General features: G+C 40.2%; 1 protein-coding gene across 2 annotated transcripts; it reads left to right on the forward strand.

Moving 5' to 3' along the window:
• The first annotated feature begins 713 nt into the window (after nucleotides 1-713).
• On the forward strand, nucleotides 714-23454 carry LOC111337489 (uncharacterized). 2 transcript variants are annotated; one of them, XM_022943806.2, is made up of 25 exons: nucleotides 714-838; nucleotides 2026-2067; nucleotides 4460-4614; nucleotides 5200-5445; nucleotides 6162-6314; nucleotides 7251-7390; nucleotides 7539-7606; nucleotides 8178-8460; nucleotides 9939-10107; nucleotides 10294-10401; nucleotides 10551-10999; nucleotides 11228-11331; nucleotides 11438-11742; nucleotides 12100-12449; nucleotides 12719-12901; nucleotides 13175-13241; nucleotides 13448-17151; nucleotides 17443-18143; nucleotides 18470-18883; nucleotides 19265-19494; nucleotides 19874-20027; nucleotides 20868-21186; nucleotides 21520-21720; nucleotides 22258-22601; nucleotides 23120-23454. In XM_022943806.2, exons 1-24 carry the CDS (start codon nucleotides 793-795, stop codon nucleotides 22595-22597), a joined length of 8931 nt encoding a protein of 2976 aa, XP_022799541.2. In that variant the 5' UTR covers nucleotides 714-792; the 3' UTR covers nucleotides 22598-22601; nucleotides 23120-23454. The 2 variants fall into 2 exon arrangements, with proteins under 2 accessions (XP_022799541.2, XP_088615309.1); XM_088759183.1 differs by lacking the exon at nucleotides 2026-2067 and having other exon boundaries at nucleotides 778-838.
• The last annotated feature ends 61 nt before the right edge of the window (nucleotides 23455-23515 follow it).

The following is a 23515-nucleotide window of genomic DNA, read 5'->3' on the forward strand; positions in this document are numbered from 1 at the left end:
ATCACGTGAGAAATTAGTGCATTGTAAAAAAAATATATAATAAAAAAAAATTATAAACTAATCGAATGAAAGGAAACGCTCTGATGGTCTGCATTGAGTGTTGCAAGAGGCCATAGGTTTTCCATAACCAGTTCAATGGTGAGCAAAAATCAGAAAAAAAATCATAACAACTTTTTTGGGTCAAAAGTTATAAATCACTTCAGAGGGTTATTACATTCAGGTCGGCAATTCTATATTGGAAAAAGGAAGCTAGAATTGACTTCGATTTTATTGAGTTTCATTTCACTTCCAGAAGCGAAGTTTAGTTGCCCTTTAGGCTTTGTACTTCGGTGTTCTCGTCTGGTTCATATCGCAAGCCTATCAACATTAGAACGGCAGAGCGATTAACGCCCGACGCATTAAATAACAAACCTGAGAAAAAAAAGGCAAATACTTTCCACGCGGGCATGACCTACAGGTTAAAAACAACAGTGTGCAACCCGCAAAATTACCGTCCAAAAGCAATAACGGGCAGAAATCATATGACATCTTTCTGAAATATTTAAATTTTTCTGATATTAAGACTAAGGCTAAAGGGCACCTAATTGTGACAGCGATCCCGTGAATATTGTAATCCTAGCTTAACACCGGAGACTCGTCAGAACTTGTGATAAGATAGTCTGTCATAGATATCTTGTTACACCACCAGAATTGTTGATGTTCTGTCAGTATAAAAAGATGGTTTTTGACAATCTTTTTTAGTAGCTGCTTGTAACTCATCCCAGTAGCTCTGGCACAAAAATTCGGTGCAAGATGAGAGTACTGATAACTTTTCTGCTTATTGGTGGAGCCCTTGCAGGTAAGGGAAATGTTATTTTTTTTTATATAAATCTTGAGTTTGGTGGAAATGTTTTGTTGGTTCTCCGTAACTCGTTCTCGGTTATTTCTGAGAGAATCGTTGCTTCTTGCTTTCCTCTTTCGTTTATTCTCTGCCCTGAAAGCTCTTGCGCAAATCTCGCCTCTAATTCTGTATTCAAGTATAGTTTGGTTCTGGTAGATTTTTTCATCTAGTCCGAGAACTTGGAACAATTTCGCAGAAAAATTTCTTTCAAACCGGCACCGGATAGATTGAAAATTAATTTCTACGCCATCTGTACTGTTCACTTTTCGATGACGTAGGTCACATCTTTCCTTTTGTCTTCTCAACTTGTTCTCCAATGCGGCATAAAATCACGGGAATATTTCTGTCTGGTTCAACGAAAGCAAAGCTAGACCAGTTCAAATGTCGTTGTCCTTTTTACGGGAAAAACCCTCAGTGAAAATTCTTGGCAAATACCTAAAACACAGGCAGCCCAAACATATTTTAGGTCCATTCTGGGTTCCTTCACTTAAACTGCCAAATACGTATACGTACCTGCAGAGGCGTAAACCCAACCTTTTCCTAATTTGAAGTCTGCGTGTTTGTATATTTGTCACGAATCACTCACTTGTTAAATTAAGTCAATATTTACTGCAGTGTGGCTCGCGACGTGAACCTCTCTACTTCGCAAGCACTCGTGTATCATTTAAAAAATCCCTAATCACGCAAAATGCAGCATGTACAATCTTTTCAATCTACGGCTGCTTTGTGTCCTGTAGCCAAATTTTGCGCTTATTCGTCGAAATTATTTCCTCTGAAGATCAAGGTTTATTTCATCAGGGTGGCTGGAAAGCCGACAGAAAGGCAAAGGGCGGCCATGGCAAAACGATACGCAGCTTCTAGACATTATATTTAGCGTGACAATGATATTTTCAAGGTACGCGAGTGGGCATGAAATTCTAAGTATAACGGCTCAAATCGCGAGCAATACTGCAGGAAATATCGACTTCAGTAGCTAATGGGCGATTTTTTACGGTAAACAAACACGTAGGCAATAAACTATGGAAAATTAGCTTTAATTTTCTCAATGAATACAGATATTCTGCATGTTAGCTTTTCCTACAGCGCTTGGGCTGCCTGTGCTAGATGGGCTTACCCTAACTAGCTTTTCATCTGTTTTATTGCAGTTCCAGTGCCAGTAAGCAAAGAAAAAGAAATCTGCGAACCAGGTACTCTGCAAAAGATGAAATATTAGATTTCTTTGCTAAGAGCTACTCTATTTCCCTCTGCACAAATTTGATTTAATTAACAGTAACAAAAGAAAGGAGAAAAAAGCCTGAAAGAAATAAAAAAAAGAACGGTGAAAGGTCGTTTTCTCCCCAGCAGCAACTGAACATGATTTCTGGAGAAGATTAATTTTTTCGCTTTTCGGGGGTCTCAGTGTTACGTGCTGATGGTATAACGGTTATCAAGGTCAACAGGAAAAGGATCACCAATTAAGGAAGCCCGTCTCATAGAGCTAAACAATTGCGGTTCGCTTCACAAACAAGAATTTTTCTTCTTTTGTCTTGGAAAATCCTACCAATTGCTATTGTTCGGAGCAGAACCGAATTAGACTACAAAGATAGCATCTGGTAGAATATTTTTACTCAACGAAAATGCACACATCGTTGCTGCGTTAATAAAATATTGCAGGGAAAACTCCACAACACCGTGGGGCAAAGTTTGCATCCGTTCTTCAATCCATTTTGGAAGTGTCGAGTACTTGCTCATCTCTGCTCTCTTTACGTTAATTGAGCCCGAAAAAGACTTTGGACGGCTTCCCAGGTTGATTTGACCCCTTCTATTGCATTTTTGTGGAAGATGATACGAGCACATGTACACCTCGTATTCTCCACGGATGTACGCATGATAGCTCGTCTAAAATTCCACATTCTTCCAAAAATATCATGCCGGCATGATAAGCTTTATTCTTGATGTTAGATTACTTGATAAGAGACATTTCCGGCGTAATTAAGAGGGTTTGTTTTTTCTGACGTCAGAACAACAGGGGTAAATTCGCTTCCGTTCACTGCTCACGTGGAAAAGTTAAAGTTTCACGTGAGAGGTTTGTGTTACGTGACCAAAATGCTTGCGTGTTTCGGCTGGTGTTACCGTGCCAGTTAATAATGATTCAAAAAATATATATATACAGGTTCACAATCCAGCGTTTACAGATGCGCCTCTATATTTTTAACCAGTTAGAAAAGTATTTTTCTCATTTACTTGGGGGTTTTATAGATGTTCTTTGACCCTAATACAACTTTTATTTTCCTTTTTATTTTTTTAATTTTTATCATTTTACCTTCCTTGATTCTGTCAACCTTGCCATACAATTTGCGAATGTAGGATCCTGATTACTCTTGGGTTCAAAATTGTTCCACTTGTTGAAAAAAAATAATTAAGTAATAAAGCTCTACTGTCAGAAACCCGTCCGCGTCTATCAATCATGTTAATTTTCCCGCTGTCCCTGGCAGGACAAACGAGCGAAACAGGTATCGGGTCACGTTCTAGAAAACTTGTTTGACATTGTACGAAAGGTCAAGGACTTGATGATCGTTTTGGCATAACATGATCCATGTCATTGCATCTGCCATATAACAGGGAAAATTGTTCTCTTGCCAAGCCTCGTGACAAAGTGCTGGTGACATTTGTTTCACGCCATAACTTAGCAAATGCACGCAAAAACCATGCAAACAAACAAAACGAAACAGAACAAGAGGCTGGACAAGCACATAAAAACTGGACAATTGTTCGTTTTAAGTTTTAGCATCTAACCTCGTGACGCATTGAAGTTCATTCTGTTCTTAAATCAGGATGAATTTAACCAATAACTGTTTCTTTATGGCTCATTTGTTGTTGTTTTCCTCGCGCAGAAAAGACGTTTTTTACCAGGTCTCTTCAGTCCAAAAAGAAATTATAGCCTTTCGTGCTAAACTCCTGAAAACCTTTCGGCTTAAAAAGGAAAAACATTATCCGCCTCTTAACACGCCCCCTAACACGCCCCCTAACATACCCCCTCCCCACTCTGAGCACATGTACACCAATAAACAAAAGTTCGTGCCAACTGCCGATTGGTAACTGTTACTATTCTGGTATACTAAATTGAAGGAGATGTTCTCTTAAGTTTTCGTTTGGGGTTCTGTAGAGCCACAAAAACACAAAGGTTTTTTTTAGATTTAAAGGTTAAGTTAGGAAGTAGAGAATTTAGCGCTTGTTTACTTGTATTTTATCGAAGAAAAACTTCTTTAGCACCAGTAAAGCCATGAGTTAAACCTTGTTTTCATATACTGTAAGACAAACGTTTTTTCAGCAAAAATGTAGAAATCAAAGGTGCTGGATTACCACAGGGACTTTCTGAGCTAATTAATTTAGAAACCCAGGTGGTCTTTTTCGATGGATCTCGGCCAAAATCAACTATGCGTTAGAAAACGTGCGCAATCACTATGACGTATAGGAACAAGGGATGAAAGAGATAACTAAGTGTTCACGTGGAGGGGTCGTGCTCATATCGATCATGCTATGTGCGCAATGCATTAACACGTGTTCTGTACTGACTTGACATTTGTTTGTTTTTCCCAGCATCCACACGATTTGTGCCCAACCAAAGGTATATTTATCGTTATGTCGCTACCACCGTGACTGGTGTGACAGGAACAACCAATCAAACGACCGGACTTCGCATTGAGGCTACGTGTGAGATCAATGCGCTAGCAGACTGTCACCGTTCTCTTTGGGTTTGTTATTTGTTTTGTCTTTTAAAAAAATGACCCCTTTCATGGTCACTTGTTGTAAGGGTAAGGTCATACCTTTGAGCGTTGTTCAAACTGATGAAATGAAAGTGCTTTTTGATTCAGTTTGGTGGTAAACTGCATAGGAGGTCTTTTCTGAGTGATTGGAGTATGAAAGATGGAAAAATGTTTGGGGGCGGTAGCTGTAAGAGGGATAGCATATTTTAGTTTTGTCATAAAATGAAGTGAATCTTATTGTTAAATTTGTTTTGCGTTATTGAAGTTTTAGTACATGGTCTTATCCTTGATGATAATAATATTTATAATAATATTTATAATAATATTTATAATAATAATTATGGGAATTTAGCAGTGCACATTCCACGAGGTTCTTTTAATCCACTGTTTTCAGGTCTTGTTCATTTAGAGGAAGGAACGAAAAAAAAAAAAAACCGGGAACTGTTTTCGAGAAATTGTTGTTACTTGGCTTTCTTATCATCTTATATTCTGTTGAACAGCTTCGACGCACATAATCGAGATTTTAATCGAGGAAGTCTACACATATTGATAAAATTTTACTGTAATCTGCAGGTGAAAAATGTAAGAATCTTCGAAGCCTCGCCTAATGGAGAAAAAGAATTCACACCATCTCCCAAGCAGGAAAGTTTCAAGAAGGCGCTCGAAGCTAACCACCTGGTTTTTACAGAACGCAGAGGCCGTTTTGTCATGGTCCTGCCGGTTAAGACAGAACCTGTGTACATCACCAATATCAAGCGTGGTATTTTGAGTGCACTGCAGCTGCAGTTTAGTGAAAAACCACAAGAAATGATTCATGAGGTACTTTTCATGCTGTAAAATTGTGTGTTTGGCAGTCAACACAGGGTCCTAATGTTAAAACAAAAAATTACTGCGTCATTTCTCCTGAGCCGAGACAGAAAGATTTTAAAAATGTGTTGTCTTCACTTTCATTTAAAAACCTGCGAGAAAAACTTTTGGGGGATCAACGAGAAGACTGTTCATTTCTTTACTTCCGCTAGCTATGAAAGGCCATCTTTTATTCGAGGACTAAAGTTGAGCCTCTAGTCGAAAACCTACCTAAAACGCAAAAACCATAAGGCAAGACAAAGTTAAGATTTCCTGTAACCAGGCCATAATTTCAAATAAACGTTAACTAATTTAAAAGCAAATCGATTTTTTAAGGTTTGCACGAGGGGCTTGGTACAAAATTCGGCGGTTCTGATTTTCAGCCACAATAACGTCGTCCCTTGGATACCATAATTTGAAAAGGCTGAATCGTTTATCATCAGTTAGAGGGTAACAAAGCCATCCCAGCTGGTGGGTGACAATAACACAACACCAACAACAAATATAAAACAAACAAACAAAATAAGCCGCTAAGTTATTTCTATCTTGTTGGTCAAGTTAACCGCCAAACAGAGACAAATTAAAACAAAACAGAACAACAAACAAAACAACCGCCGAACGGCCGACAAACCAACAAATAAACAAGGTTAAAAATTTTTGATCAATTTTCGCATCTTCCTACATTCCAGGTTGATGTCACAGGAAACTGTACATCCGAATACAAGATTGTGAATAAACAAATACTGGAAAGCGAAATCACCAAGAAAAGGGATCTCTCCAATTGTACCGGTCGATCACACAATATCACCAAGCTGAATCCAGTCACATACGATGTGAATTCTGTAAGTAAAAACCAAGTATGAGCCGTGTCTATCGAAAAACAGTTTCGGTTTTGATGACTTAAAAACGGAACTAAAATAAGAATGGTGGTGTGAGACACTTGCTCCACTCATTATGAACAAAATTTCATTAGGGGCCGACCATTTAACTTTTGAGGGGGGGGGGTGATTTCTGGACATCAAGAGATTTTTTTTCTTGCGATCTTCTGTGCAGGATGCAGGATATTTCTTCCCATTTTTTGGTACATTTTTTCTGTTACATTTGGGCTGCATGCAATTTTTTTTCTTCCAACAAGCGCTTGCAGGAAATTTTTTTTTCGAAATCACCCACCCACCCCCCTCAAAAGTTAAATGGTCGGCCCCTTACCATGCATATATATCCATTGATTCCACAAATCACTAATCTAAACAAGATTAAAGGAGACAGAATCGAAGAGATGATAGATGTTTGAGGGATGAAGAAAGTTTTTTGGTCACAATTTTCAATGACAGCGGATTGAAAATCAAGTAAAGCGATTATCCTCGCAAGTAAGCCGCAATTTTGACAATTGCAGAATAGAAGCTTGAGAAAATTCAGGCTTCGACGGAATTCGAACACGTGCTTCTTAGTTGACTATTTAGGCGCTTCACCAACTGAGCTACGAGTCACACGCTGAGTGCGAGGTAACTTTTCATGTGGGTAAGACAACAGCAACAACAAAAACGATTATCTACGAGGAATCGAACCCCAAACCTACGGTTAACATGAGCTGAAGAAAATGCTATGATGTAAGCCAGGCCAATGCTAGATTCACGTGTGACACGCGTCCCGTATACTGTTAGGAAGAGCAATGTCAAAACTGCCATGTGAACAGGTAGAAGAGAAAGGGTAGGTTTTGATTGTAGTAATGAAATCCATTAATTTTTTCGTCTTGTCACGGGCTTGTGCTGTTTTTGCAGCTGATACAAGGTCCCCTCAACTCAACAAGCTTCTGCCGTTACATTGTGCGTGAAAAGTACGTCAAAACCGTGGAATGTAACGAAACACACCTCTTGCGACCATTCAGCTACAATGCGACTGGTGTGACAACCAATGTCACGTAAGTGTTGTTTTGAAATATAGCGAGTGATTTATTTCTTGAAAAAACTAACTCGAACATTCTCTTGAAGTCACCTGGTAGATAAATTACAATTGCTTCTGAGGTTAAGGCGGGAAAGTCTGACTATTTTTTTCAAATTTTTTTACAGAGTGAATTTGACCCTTGAGTCGGTAACAATGAATTTATTCCTCTTCGCGGACGATATGAAATTTCCAGGTAACGTTCTCTTTTTAACATTCTAAACATTCAAATTTTGTATGCTAAGATTATTTCTGCACTATTTACAACTTAGAACGTGTTTTGTTAATCAGAGTTTCTGGATTTAAATTGGCTTATCAGGTTCTCTTTAGTGGGTTAGAATCATTCGACATTTGGACCATTAGGTAATACTTATAACCTACTGACCTACTAGAAATGCTATTTTTCTTTTGCCTCCCCTTAGTTAAGGAACTCGTTTCCTTCACATCTACGTCATTTGGAACCTCTTGGCATCTTTTTTGCATTCGTGATTTCACCATTTGGCAAAATTTCATGATACATTCGTTGCATTGTTACACTATCGTGTCTGTGACTGTTATTAGTATTTTATCAATGTTAGAAAACTGAATAAAAGTTTTCTGAATACGGAATTTTAGTTTTCCTTTGAGACTCTATAAGAGCAGCGAGACTTGCAAAAATTGCTAAGAAGTTCTCATTTTTATTGTTTTCATTATTATTGAATATCATTTTTGCGATAGAAGGAACGGCTGCGCATTTGAAATTGAACTCATTTTCTCTTATAAAACAGAAATGAGAAAATCAAACATGTTTTACGAGCAATCTTTGGCGAGAGCCGAGGAACAGCCAGTTTTTGAAACATCCTCCAAGAGCGCAGAGGCTATTCTAGAAAGCTTGATCAAGGTCCTTCCTATCAACGAAACCACACCGTGCACGGTGAATAATTTCACCCGTCTGGTCTTCACGATCCGAAAACTCGACGTCGAAGCGCTGAGGAAAGTCTGGACTCGATTTTACAACTGCGATGAGCAGCAGGAAGGCGAATTCACGGAGAAACAGTGCAAGAAATCCCAGTGAGTTGTTGTTTTAACATAAGTTTATATATTCTTCATACTGTTCTCTAAACATTGTACATGCAATTCACAAGGAGAATGTGTTTAAAAATCAAGAGCTTCTCGTTTGGTGATCATTTCCTTTATTCTCCTGACCCTAATGTGTAATACATGGGTAATGTTAAAAGGAGAAATTAGAGGATAGTCACTCTTATCGGTCAAATGTTTAACTAAGGTAATTCAAGGAAAAGTCTACCTGACTAACGCAAAGAACTCGCCATTCTTACCTTGCGCAGGGAATTGGGTCGAGTCGGTTGGCGCAAAGCATGCTGGGCGGGTTTAGGGGACGCAATTCTAAAAATTTACTTTGAGAAGAGCGATCTGACTAAAACACCCATCGAAACACCTTCATCGGATTAAAAACGTCCTGCATATTCAATTTTACTTACATTGATGATTCTTCGAATAAATCATGGATTGGACTTAAAAATAAGTGGGAGAATGTTGAAAACTGTGAAGAAGAGGACATTTGGAGAACTGATTTAAAGTAAACAATAAGGCCTGTTTGTGGATTGGGTTCTTACAATCTGCTGCTAAACCACTCAATATTCTTTAATACCATCACATGCCCCTGACACCGTTACAGCTTGGCTATTTGAAGTTTTATATGCCCCTCCCTCCCTCCCTCGCTATCCAAACAGATGTCAGTTATTTTACACAAATGACTGATTGGCATGACTATCTCCTGGATAAGTAAAAGTTTAATCTTCGTTGCCGTCCTTTGGGATATCAAGAGATGCACCCATGCCCCCTTCCCTTCCCCCTTCCTCCTCCCCCCCCCCCCACTTAGCTTTGGTAGGGAGAGATGCGTGACATCCATAAGAGCAAAAACGAAGACGACTACTCAGTGAAGGTGTATAATGCATTTGTGAATCAACGCGATCGCAACTGTCAATCAAAAAAAGAATTAAAACACCGCATGGGCCAGAAGCACTTCAAAGCAAAAACAAGAAAACCTCTTGAAGCGTGGAAGAACGTTAATACATACATACATACATACGTTAGTTGACCACTCTCGATGGGGGCTTTTTAGGGCCAATTCCCACCCATCCCACCCCAGGGGAGGACCTCCACAACACAGTAATCTCGTGCATGGGAAATAACGTCTCCTACCCCTGACCCTGCAGGGCCTACGGTTTATTCGTCCTTATCCGAGAAGACTAGAATATCTATCCATTTCTTGATAGAAAGGTGGCATATTCTCCTCACTTATTTTAAGACCATGAGTATCAGTCCGGCCGGACCTTCCGCACAACACAATCCGGCGCTCTAACCAATTGAGCTAACCGGGAGGTGGTTAATGAACAGGTCGCAAACTGTTTTGGTTTTCAAGATTTCTAGACTAATCTGAAAGCAAAGGAGGACGAAACGAAATTAATTCCAGATCACTTTCGACCATCAGTTGATAACCATTAAATCTTTCTTCTTTGCTTATCCAGGGCGTATTTGCTCGATGCTTTTACTCAGTGCGGGACCACCCCGTGCCTGACATATATAATTGAGGCCATCAGGGACTACGATGAAGTTAAAACTGAGCATATGGCATACCTTTTGAACGGAATCAGTGCAGCGCGAAATGCAGCCTCCTATCTCTTTGACCAAGTGATCGTAAGCAATTTTGTGTTCTTGAATTTAGAATATTTGCATCATGAAGATTTTTTTACAGTCCAGAGGAGCTTTTTCATTGTTTTCACCTTAATGAATTTAGTGTTCAGATAGTTTTTATCTTATGAACCCTCTCCCTTGAAAAGTTTATTTTGCCTATTTAATTTTGCAATTTTGTCACAATTGCAGGAGTTACTGCAACAGAAGAGTGATTTACCCAAAACCACACTACTATCTCTTGGAACCATGATCCGGAAGTACTGTCAACATGTACCAGAAGATTGCCTAAGAGAATCTGTAAGTTTTGCTAATGAGCATCTCAAAGCGCTTTACATAATGAACTGAGTGGCTCTCAAAAAATGCAGTCATTCTCATTAATTTTTGTTTGTGTTCAATTGTTCTGTGTTTCATCAATTTACGTGTCTGCTTTCTTTGTTTATACTCAGGATTCTGCTGTTATGGATGCGGTGGACTTCTTAGAGAAGCAACTTCCAAAGCACTGTGAGGCCACCCCATATGAAGTAGATGACGTCATTATTTCGCTCAAAGCGATTGGCAACGCAGGACGTATGCGCTCCAAAGCAACAGAGCTTGTGAAATGCTCACAAGGAGCCAACTACCTCAACATCTCTGTAGTTGCCATTGAGACCATTCGAAGCATGCCTTTCTGCTCAGACACGTGGAACGCTCTGGGAAGTGAGGTGTTTGGTGACTATGGCAACGACCCCGAGGTGCGCGTGCAGGCTTACCTTGCCTTTATGAAGTATCCCGATGAAAAAACGATCAGATATGTGGCGGAGATTCTGGATGGTGAGGTCAATACCCAGGTTGGCGCCTTCGTCAGCAGCCATCTCAAACAAATGAATGATTCTGTTGAGCCAACTTATGGCAAGAAGTAAGTTTTTGTACCTAAGGACCTAGATGATGCCCGTTCACACTAAGCTAGCGTTGTTCTTGTCTCAGAGGTGTAAAAGTTTGGAAAGGATGTATAAATGCTTATTTTGTGTGTATGTAAAAGAATTAGAGATGGGGATAGTAAACAGTGCAACTCGCGTCGCAGAGAGGTATACCTGCGCTTTAATTCTGAAATTGAATATGACTCTCTGTAACATTACTCTAACAGGTTGGGCGAACTAATTAAGAAGGCTCTGAAAGAGCGAGAAACTCCTCTGCGGGACTTCAACACCACAAACAAGTCTCATTTCTTACAGAAAAGTTATTTAAATGGTGGGTGTCCGTAATACGTACACGAATTCTCAGACTTTCCGAGTAATTACTCCTGATTTTCTGTCCACTCTATCTAAAAATTTGATTTGTTTCTTTTTTCTTCTAGAGGAAAATAATTTGGGCTTCAGCTCGGAAAGTCATGTGATCTACCACCCAGAGAGCCTTGTCCCGAGAAGCGCAGAACTCAATGTGACCCTTGACTTATGGGGTGGAGCCATCCCAGTGGTCGAGACAAGCACGAGGCTAGAGGGCCTGGAGATCATTTGGGAGAAACTTTTTGGGGACAAAGGGTACTTTCCTGATAGCCATATCTCGGGGCTCATAAAAATAGAGAAGAGCGTAAACGAGGTCAGAAAAATTCAGAAGAGGAGTATAGACAACACAGCTGACTTGGAAAATCTTGATAGAATGGTAAGCACCGCCTAAGTAGGCTACAGTGAATTGAAAGGTATTCCAAATCAAGAAGGCCAAGCAACAGTAAACACTTCCCAACTATTTCTTCCCATCGCAAAAACCTTAAAGGAATCCAATAGAAAGCAATGCCCCTCTCTTTGCCTTGATTTCTTAACGAGTTACTTTTATTTTCTCAGTCCTACATGCGTCTTATTTAATTCATCCCTGCTTCCCTCCATCAAATCATTTTGTACGAAACGTTAAAAGCCATGTGGTAGATGTTGCATTCCGTTAAGAGAAAATAACGTTTGAATAAACTATTAGAGCACAATAACCGTTGAAAGGCTAAATTTATATATACTATTTTTAACCCAGGTTAACCTTCGCAAGATGACGCCCAGTGGTCTTCTGTCTCTGAAGTTGTTTGGCAATGACCTTGACTTGTTCAGATTGAAGGATCTCGAATGGCTGGAGGATGATGATATTCCCATCGCTGATCTGATCGAATTATTGCGAGCTCTCTCAAAAGGAGTTGACAAGACTTTTACCAAAAGTTTTCTGTTCTTAGAAGAAACTTATGTCATTCCGACATGCCTTGGAATACCTCTGAACCTGAGTATCAATGGTACATCTGTCACCAGTGTAAACGTACAAGGAAGGGCTGACCTATTGAGCCTTTTCTGGGGTAACAAGAAGGCAGTTGTCCAAGGAACTATAAAGCCAAGGTAATCAAAAATTTATTCACCGACATTTAGAACATATCATCTTAGAATTAAGCAAAAATTTACATGTAATATTATTAAGTGAGGTCTTTGAAATGCGACAATCCTACAGTCCAAATGTATTGAAACCGGACAAATGATACTGGAGTTATACGAATTATTTTTACCAACATTTAATATGTTTCGTATTAACTTCACTGACTAAAATTTAATCGATCGCAGATTTGTCTGTTGTTTACAATTTTTCATTTCGTTCCTCTATCATTCGACAGCGCTGCCATCGTGCTTTCTGGAAAGGTCACATTAGATGCCTTCCACCTATCAACAGGCGTTCTGCTGAATGGTTCCATCTCCACTTCCACCGAATTACAAGGAAACCTAACCTACAGCAAGGAACAGGGATTAAAGTCACATATCAATGTCACCGAGAAGCCACAAGAGATTTTGAACATCACGTAAGAACATTAGCCGTATTTTTTCTTTTGTCATCGTGTCCTTTCGGCCTTACTGTCTGTGTCAAGCAGCGTTTGTAGGGTCTGTGACGCATCTGCAACATTAAAGAACAAACTCGTCGCGTTACATTGCAGTAACCTCGATTCGTTCTTCTCATAATGTTACTGAATATTTGTTTGGTGGCACAATGCACCTCAAATGCTCTCCAGGACATTATTTGACCCCAATGAAATTTTTTATTCCGTATTTTTCTTTCATCTATCGCTTTTCTTTAGGACTTCTCTTTTCCATCATTTCAAAAACGAAAAGATCCCGATCCGTGGAGTGGACCATCGCAACACGGTATGACTTTACGCCTATTATTAATCATGCAGCGGGGAATGAGAACAGTTTCATTTGCTTTTAATTTTTTCGTCTTATTCCCAATAAATAAGAATTTTAGAGATGTAATGCTCTGTTCTTAACATACCTTGAGTTTCTATCATGAGAAAATTGTAAAGTTATCAATTTTTCCTAGTGAAATGTTGTAATTTTCTTTGTTCATTCAGACTGGTATCTGCACCGCCGACATTTTCAACAGTACCAAGATATTCGGCCTTAACATGTGTTCCAACATCTCCATACCGGTGGCTTGGTACAACAAGACTGCTCCGTTCTTCCCTCTGACTGGCCCTTTTAACTTCTCCATCTACTTAAACAGAACTGATCCATTACTGAGGAACTTTGAAATGGAGGTCAACTTTACGAAGCCAGACAAACACACGAACAAGACAGCCATTGCCATTTGCACTCCTGGAGCAAGCTACGAAAGGAAGTTCTTCTGCAATATCACCTCTAACAAAACTGAAAAGATGTATCGTTGGAATGTGAGTGTTGGTGCCGGCCAAGAGAACGCCACCACGATCGATTTTGTCTTCGTTCCCATTTCCAAAGCCGTTAATATTACTCTCAATGTGACAAGAAATCTGACAGCTTTTTACTTCCATCGCACCTGCCACAAGACACACAAAATCAAGTATGGGTTGGCAATAAATTCCACTCTTTTCAACAATTCGTTTCATCACCGTTTCTTTGTGATGAATGACACGCACAAGTGGCACTTGGAAACAAACACCACTGTTAAAAGCACCACACAGGGTATTCCTATCACCGTTCTGTACCTCAACACCTCCATCAACTTCAACGGAAACTCAACAGGTAACTTGACTCTCAACATTACTCACCGCCCGCTCAACCTGACTTTGCACTTGCGAGGGCAGCACAATATGACTGCTCGTAGCTCGAACATGACCTGGAATGTCAGCTGCCCAACGTGGAGCACACCAATTCTAAACAACAACATCACAATAAACGTTACTTACGTCAATGCTACAAGCTTCATTAAGACCCATGTTAACGTATCCAGCAACGGGACCCAAGTGTTGTCCTGCTTTAAGGCGTATCGTAACTCTACGGAGAAGAACGTCACCGTCTTCTTCTGCAACACCACAACCTTCAACAGGACGTCCTCGCTGAACATGACTTTCACTAACGCAACCGACGGTATCAAGATTTGTCATTTGAATATCACTCACCAGAATAGGTCAATTGCATTGAACACCACCTGGATGTACAACCATAAGGTTAGAAATGTCAGCCTGAACATCACCTATTCAAACCATTCTGTTGTGCTGTCAGGCTCTTTAAAGAACTCTACCTTGGAAAAGGGATTCTGCTTCAACAGCACCTACTTCAACGGAACTCACAATAACTTCACTATTTTATCAACGTGCTTAAGCTATTTGAATGCTACCGAAAGGAAATCCTTGATATGGAACATTACCAGCCTCCACTCAACTGCCACCATGAACACGACCTGGTTTTCGAACTCAAAAGCGAGAGGAATCCTGGTTAACTGCACGTTCCAGAATAGGACAGTTTTCAACATGACAGCAACTTACTCAAACACCACTACGACCAGAAATCTCCATTTTAACATGTCTATGGGAACCTGGAGAGCAGAGTTGAATCATACTTACTTCTCGACTGAGATGTTACCGGACGTTGATCAAATTCGCAGCATTAATATCACGCACAGGATCAGGAACGGTACATCTTCCTGGATGAATGCGTCATACATTTTCACTTTCTTCAACACTACCGCTAAAAAGGACCTCATTCTCAACCTCACCTTCACTAACCGCACCTATGGAGCACAAGTTAACATGGTTAATAAAACTACGACTGAGATGCTTCATCACATCCTCAAAATCACTGGTTACACTCCCAACAGGACAGTCAGCTGGATGGGCGTCTTAACCAATTCCTCCAAGATGTTCAACCTGACATCCATTTTTCATTACCAGCCGAAAAAAATCCTCAACCAGACATTTGTTTGGAATAAAGAAATCAGTCAGGTTAATGTCACCGTCCATTTCCTTCCAAACGTTTCTTTCAGTCTAAACTGCTCTGGAACCTTCAATACCAGTATTAGTGCAAATGCAAACGCTACGGTGTACAACCACACCCTCCTGTGGAATGGATTTGTAAGCAACATGAGCGTGGTTTCTAACTTAACCTTATGGAACCGTACCATTGAATTTGTGACCAAGACATGCAATAGATCCCATAGTGCCTTTTTTAATCTAAGCACATGGCATCACTACAACAAAACGGCATTTAATGGCTCCATGGGTTGGTCCATCAACGCCACCGAGAGAGTCTCCTACTTCAATGTCACCTTACAGAACGTAACTTGGTTCCTCAAGATGTTCTCACTCAACGACACGCACTTCAACAACACCATTTACAGAATTAACGGCAGTGAAACGTACGTAGAGTGGAGCAGGGAGGTTAGAGGTGACAACACCATATACGACGTATTGAACATGACATCTGTTAGATATGAATGGAGTGCATTGAATAATCTCACTTTCCACATTCCAACCAAGCTGGCGAACATCACTGTAAACGCAACATTGGCTGGAGTAAACATGACCAAGTTCCGAACACACTTTAAGTACGTTTTGAAAAACATCACTCACGAGATACTGGTATGGAATTATACCAAAGAAAATATCACCCAGAATCTCTTTAATCTCACTATACACCTTCTTAATACCACCTCCCGCAGCATCCCTAACGTCACTGTAGATTACCAAAGGTATTTCCTCGGCGACAAATTTAACTATTCACTCTTCTACAACAACCTGGCGAATACTATTCTGAAGATGAAAGCAAGTAATGTTACGCTGGAAAATATTACGGAAGAGCTGATCGTGATTCTCCAGAACTTCACCGATCATGTCAATACCACTGCTTTTCTGGGAAACATCTCTAATATCATCAGGAACACGACTTGGTACAACCAAACATGCACGACTTGGTACAATCAAACATGTGAAACATTCATTTTCGATTTGACTGAATGGGGAAGGAACGCTACAAAGAACTTTACGATGTTTTTAAATAGAACAGTTAGTAAGATCGGAAATTGGACAGTTGATAATAAGACAATAAACTTTTATCTAAAAACTTACCTACCTGGCGTCCAAAATCTTACGATAGAAATACTCAACGGAACTGTCAACTTCACTCAAGCTATGGTCAACGTGAGCTTGGTGTTTAGAAATTTCACTCACAATGTCACTGAGTATATCCTTAATGTCACACACCCTGTATTATACAACATATCCAGACAAATACTCGTCAACATCACAGGGTATATCAACAATTCTTCTTTCCTTGGCGGAGTCGCGTACCCGGTCTGGCAGAACTTTACCGATGTGGTTGACATCAGTGTTTTCAACTTTACCTACGAGTTCTTCCACAATCGGACCATCTGCGATTCATCTTTCGAATGGTTCCTCCCATCCCTTCACTACCCAATGAACATCACCTTGTCCTTCCATACGATCACTTCCAATGCAACCTTGTACCAAGCCATCGAAGGCCTTTTGAATAAAACTCTTGAGTTGTATAACACAACGGTCCGATCCCCGGCTTGCCGTATGAACAGGACCCACGAGTGGCTGGTGAACGTCACAGACCTAGCTGTTATTTTAGTTAATGATACTGTTAATGTTCTGAACGTGACGAGCTACAAGACCACACAAGAAATAATCGAGTTCTACATTAATCGCACTCACAATATGACATCTCAACTTTGGAATATAACAGTCCAGATCCTCACTGAAACCAATTTCAGTGAACCTCCGCACAAATCATGGAAAATGTTGAATTTCACGGCTCACTATCGCAACTGGACCCACAGGTATGAATGAATGGCTACTAATTAGAGCAAATAAATACTGTTATTTGGTATATCAACTAAGTTGAAATTATAAATTGGCCACCGTAAAGAGTTAAAAAGCTGACGTTTCGAGCGTTAGTCCTTCGTCAGAGCGAATGATGAGCCACTGGTCTATTCTTAAGTGTATGTTTCATGCTTCACGCGCACAGAATACGATTCTCATGAAATCTTTTCTATGACCCCAATCTGCCCTTAGAGTATACTGTTGAGTTGGCTATGAGATCAATGTTGATTTTCATTTTCTTTTGACAGTATGCCTTGGACCCGTCCGGTTCTGAAGAGGTGGAACTCAACTATGCTGGAAGTGATAGCCGTTATGCGAAACCACAGTTGGCAAAACTACACCCGATACTACTTCCCACGAGTGATTCGATACACAGCTGAGCCAGTAGAAAGGGATATTTACGTCACGGCGTGGTTCCTCCGAAATTTCCCATCCAACACCACTTTGAATCAGAAGCAGATGAACAGTTCCTTCACTTACCCGATCTACCTACGTATAAACTACACCCAGTTCCTCCATCTTTGGGCTGAGGGTTACATTAACATGATCGCCTGCTCTTTAAATGCCACACGAAACGCGACAGAATTTTTCCAGAACGGTACCTACAACTTAACAATGTCATCCATTAATTTCACCGCAAACTGGACGCAAACCATTTACAACCTCACCGTCCGTTTGATCAACTCTACGGCCAGCTTTGTTAACGGTTCGCTGGTCAATGAGACGATTCGTCACAACGCGTATCTCCCCAAATACTTCTACTTCAGCCTGATGAACTTCACCATAAATATAACGGATCACGCCTTCAACTACTCCACGTGCATGCTGAACCAGACTTTGTTTGAGTACGTGAACAGGACCCTCTCACCCGTACTTACGACGTGGAGGACATTGAAGACCCTTAATGAGCTAAAGCCAGAGGATATCGTTGAGATGCTTCAACCGGAAAGTAAGTCCGAATTCTATAGCGTGGCGTTGAATCCCCGCTGTCTCTTATTTAGGGGTCATAAAAAAGTTCCTTACTTTTTAAACGTTGTAACCCAAAATGAAGGCTATTTTTTTACAAAGTAACATTTAATGGACGCAGCTTTCTTTCACCAATAATTGAGTCAATTGCTTCAACATTCTTTATGACTGATTTTTTGGTCTCCAATTTGCAGTGATGTTTTAAATATTTTAATCTAAGCGGAAATGACAAAATGAGCTGCTCTTGATCACCTTTTGATCAAACCTGCTGTTTATTGACTTGCACATTTTCACGTATTTTCTAACTAGACCAAACTGGCATGATCTTTGGAAAGAACATCTACACCTTTGACAAGCGTTACTTCCGTTTCCCTGGAATCAAAGGATCCAATTGTAAGTATTTGTTGAGCCGCGACTTCAAGGAAGGAAACTTTACCATACTTTCTTCGCCTGAGGTTATCCTCATCATTACCCAGGATGCTTTAGTGAAAATCCACCGCAATGGTCAGGTCGTGTCCCAAGGAATCGCCGTGAACGACAAAACAAACAGTTTGACGCGCAATTTATTTGAGGAGCTTCCTGTGAAATTCGAGAACACAACCATTGTACGAGATGGTCCATTCATCAACTTGACCAATGACTTTGGCTTCTCTGTCGAATGTGACATGGAGCACTTCGTGTGCAGTTACGTAGTGTCTGGATTCTATCATAACAGAACGGCTGGTATGTGATGAGGCTTTTATATAATTAACATTAGGATTCATTTTTGGTATTAGAAGTTGTTTAAAGCATATCGCGAAATTGACTTACGTGGTTCGATTTGGCACCATCAGGACCAGATCGAAATGAATAAATTTCTAAAGATTTTGACGAACTACATTCTCCAACCTTCAAATAAATGTCATTGAGGATTTACTTTGTAAAACAACAGATCTATAGTTACATTCTCTTGCATGATCGACGCGTTCATGTTTTTACTGGATTGTTTTCCCCCTTTTCTAAGTGAAATGCGGCTCTTGAATATCTGAAGAATAGATTTTCTAAGCTAGAAGAAAAAGGGGAACTTTCGTTGGAGATGAATGGGCAATTCTCCTTTGAACTCAGGTATCCTTGGTACTAATAACGGTGAACCGAGTGATGACTGGATGTCTCCAAATGGCAAGAATCGAACTCAGGTATCCGACTTCGCCGACTCGTGGCTTGTGGGTGGCGACGGCTGCAAACCCGACGTCGAAGTGAAACAAATACCTTGCGAAGGGGACAAGTCAGGGATGATACGTTGCAGTGAGCTCTTCCTCAATAAGTCCTCGCCTCTTAGCAAATGCTTTTCAGAGGTACAGCATCATTTTCTCCAGAAAATGACCTTGTTTGAAACTTAAAAACTCTTTCATATGTATCCCAAAGGCGTTTTTTTATCTACACATCCTGCTGTCCTTTTCGGAGTTTTCTCCAGTGACTTGATGTAGGTAACACAAATGAAAGTTCAAACTTTGGGTATGTGCCAGAGGATCACCTCTGGCCGGTGGCGCCAATTTCCTACGCATACTTTCGAAGGGAAACGTACGAAAGCACTGCTGTTTCTCAAAATAAGGGAAAGAAAGTTGCAACGCCGAACTGGAATCACTACTGGTATTTCAATTCTCAACTTTTATTCTTGTCATCTGTACATTTAATTGCCAACCTTTCTTAACTTCGCTATTTCACAACTTTCAGGTTGATCCAGTTGACTTTGCAGCTGCATGTAAAGCAGAATACAAGGATTGCGACATATCTGCTCCAGTGAAGAGCCTGCATTGCAATGTGACAGCAGCATACATACGACAGTGTAAACGACATGGAATTGAGATTTCTCAGCCTGACGAATGCAGTAAGTACGATATTCGTCACTTTTGTCAAAAAATTGAATAGGTTCTCTACGAAAGGAAAGAGAAGATCATCTCTTAATCCGCTCAAAACAAACCTCCTCCCCTTTCTTCTTATTCTCGTCAGTACGATAGAGTATTCGGTGCAATATTTCGTTTCTATGACTTAATTTTCGACTGATGTTATTCAGTTCTGATTTATAAGCTTAGTAACGGAACAAACAATTGGATGTCAGATCCGCCAGAGTTAAGCTACGTCTATCGAACCTTGCGCATTATATGCGATTTTTCTACAGTCATAAACAAGGTCCTTCTTGTCAATTTTCAGTAAATACAAGTTAAATGAATAAGGAAGGAAATATCTTAAACAATTATAGAATCATACCATAGTTTCTTAATTGGCATAAAGAAGATTGCAAAACCATTTTAACGAATTGAGCTTACAATACAGAATTGAAGTAAAGTGATCATAATGGCGTATTTCAACATTTCCATGAGTTTCTTGAATGTCTTTAGTCCTTTTTCATATCAGCTCCTAAAGTTTTCGGTCTGTTTTCAGTCTTTTTAATATCGTTTGAGTGCCCTGATTTTCACTATCTAGTGACACCACTTTTACCACAAACGATAAAAAATAATCCAGCGAAGTTATAGCGAATGAACGGTTAAATCAAATTGTTATGTATCTGTGCTGGGGAAGTTTGAAGGCTAAAGCAGGCGACCACGGCAATAATTTTGTTTCAATTCATTACTTGTGACCGACATTCAGATCATTACCTTGGTAACAGCAGTCCCACCCTAGTATTGTTGAGAGAATTGATTGGTCGTCTCGTTTCTTTTATCCACAGCATCTTGTGAAGTCGAAGGCGACATGCATGAGAAGAACTCGACATGGAAAGAGAAACCCTCACGTAATGTGGACGTTGTTTTCGTGTGCAGCGAGGGGGAAGATATGGAGCCTGTGGCTACTCTGCTGCCTTCATTTACGCAGCAGATCGACAAATATTTGAAGACAGAGGGGATGTCACCGCAGTTTGGTCTTGTTGGATTCAGCGGTAAAGCGCCAGTACACAGGCCCGGTCACGAGCATACTATTAAGGGTCAGCTACTTAATAGCGCCGAGTATTTCACAGCTGATGTCATCAGGAACATGGGATTTGTCCCAAGGTTAGATTTAAATCCTTGTTAACCATCACTTGGTATAGGGAAAATGAGCTGAGTTTAGAACCTGGCGAGACAGGCTTTCCCTGGCTTGTAAGAGACCTGAGGTAGTTTGGTGGGAAAACAAACACTTTGCACTGGAACCCTAATTCGGGAATAGCTGCCTATCCCATGAAAAATGCACAATTGAATGCCTACCGTGACACAGGGTCTGAAGATCCTGCTTTCTATAAAACGATCTTTTTTTAAGCGGGCAGATAAAAAATTGCTTAAAAGACTGAAAGATAATAGATTCAATAGCGCTCTTGTCCCATGGGTTTTGTACTGTTAAATTCTCAGGAGCAACGAGGAGTTCCCAGAAAGCGATGGCTATCTTGGCTTGATGAAGGCAGTCGAGTATCCATTCCGACCTGCTGCCTCCAAGCTCATTGTTCTCGTCACAAACAGCCTCCGAGTCAATCATAGCGACGTTTCCAATGGAACAGTCGTCAAGGCTCTGAAGGGCATTGGTGCCAGGCTTGTCTTCATTGGGAAGTTCCCGTGAGTAAGATATAGTCTATATGTAATAGAATTTTGGCTTTGTGGCAAATGAAGTCGCCCAGAATGTTTACAAGAGCGATTCGGTCAATGACTCGCCTCCTCTGCACAAAACCCGGATAAGTTTTGCCAATAAGATCGGGGTTGTCGATAGACAAACTCCCTTTTGCCGTTGGGGTGTGGTAATCGCCTAAAGCAAAATAGATCAAGTGCCGAAGGAAAATTTAACGTGATCACTCCGTCGAATTTTGATATTGAAAGGTTGACGTGCTGATCAAACACTCGATGAAACAAGTTTCACTTGTTCATCGCTCATTGATTCGACATTTCGCTCTTTTGGCGTTCCCACATTCTGCCAAGGATAACGTTAAACTAGAGAGCGAACATTATTAATCTCTTAACGTGATTAACGAAACACAAAAAGGCTCCACAGATGTACCTTAACAGAGGGACTAAAATTCGCGTGTTTTAACACTTATTTGCCCTATTTGATGCCTTTCTAAGTTACTTAATATTTTTTCGATTGTATCTGTAATTTAGGTTAAAGAAGGCCATCGCAGTGGACACTTTCAATAATGCGTACACCAAGAAAGGAATTTTCAAAACCGAAACGGGGTCCCTCATCAAACACTACCGACTTCCGCAAAATAATGAATACTTCCAGATCGTTACTGAAACACAAGGTGTCGGTATCAACCTGAAACCTGCTTTCGAGGGACCGAAAGCTAATCCAGAATCCTGGCAAATGGACAGGATCTTGAAGAGCATTCTCAGACAAGTGGAGCAGGACACCGCTCAGTGCAAAGAATGTTCTTGTGTCCCTGATATGGTTGGAAAGGGAAAGACCATCTGCAAGGCAGTACCATGCAAAGCTTATTGAAAAGGTAAAGGAGCTAAAGAGGGTGGCAATTAATGATTCCAAGGTCAGCTGGTCCACTTGCCATGCAGTTTATGAAAACATGTTCTTCAGGTTTAGTAGTTACAGAATGATAGAAGAGAAGTGGGAAAAGACAATTCGCTGTTTAAACAATTTTAGTGGATAATCGAAAATTAAGAAGAAGGAAAAGGACAGGTTTAGAGTCCTGGGTACCTTCCACTCATTGTGGTACGCTCTTCAGCTAGTCCTCGCCTAACCGCGCGGCAATATTAACAGGAATGGGCATCATTTCTGTCCTTTAGGAAGTAATTGAAAATTTAAGTTATCTTTACCCGAGTAATGTTTACTTCTAGTCATTGATTAACTTGGAGACCATAGTCTACTTCAGTTTGGAATGTAAGCACCTCTTAAGCAAAGGATCCTTATTCTCTTTGAAAGATCATTGTAAAAGTTCCCTACCCGTAACACAGATGTACTCAAAAACTTAAGCCGTTTCTTAATTTGTCTTATTTTTGTGTATTTCAGGCTTACCGACCGTCAGATTACCCCGGATGAAACGTCAAATTATGCGCAATAATCAATTATTTTTTAGCAAAAGCTTAAAGTTAGAGTAGACTGAAATAACCACGAGTGTCGAATGTGTGTTTAGCGCCTTTTCTTTTTTCGTTTTGTTTTGCTTCTGTAGTTTTTTTTTTTTTTTTTTTTTAAGGTACAGCACATTAATGTGGCGATAATCGTAAAACTTTACTGAGCATTATCGAAGGAATTACGGCAAATCGTTGTCATCTGTATTTAGCAAGGGCCTTGTCGCTTGCAATTATATGTAGTGTGATCACATTAAACTTTCATTCGAGCATTTATTACTGGTTTTGTTCTTGCATGTCTTCAGTAAGCTGTTTCCCGTACCCTTTTCAGTTTTCC

Source organism: Stylophora pistillata, chromosome 4, assembly GCF_964205215.1.
Source record: "Stylophora pistillata chromosome 4, jaStyPist1.2, whole genome shotgun sequence".
NCBI lineage: Eukaryota > Metazoa > Cnidaria > Anthozoa > Scleractinia > Pocilloporidae > Stylophora > Stylophora pistillata.

Bases quoted from the DNA above. Each gene is read 5' to 3' on its own strand.
- LOC111337489 (XM_022943806.2), top strand. From the start codon at position 793: ATGAGAGTACTGATAACTTTTCTGCTTATTGGTGGAGCCCTTGCAG. The intron at 4,615-5,199 runs GTTTGTTATTTG...TGTAATCTGCAG, and splicing joins ACTGTCACCGTTCTCTTTGG to GTGAAAAATGTAAGAATCTT. The intron at 18,884-19,264 runs GTATGTGATGAG...CTTTGAACTCAG, and splicing joins CTATCATAACAGAACGGCTG to GTATCCTTGGTACTAATAAC.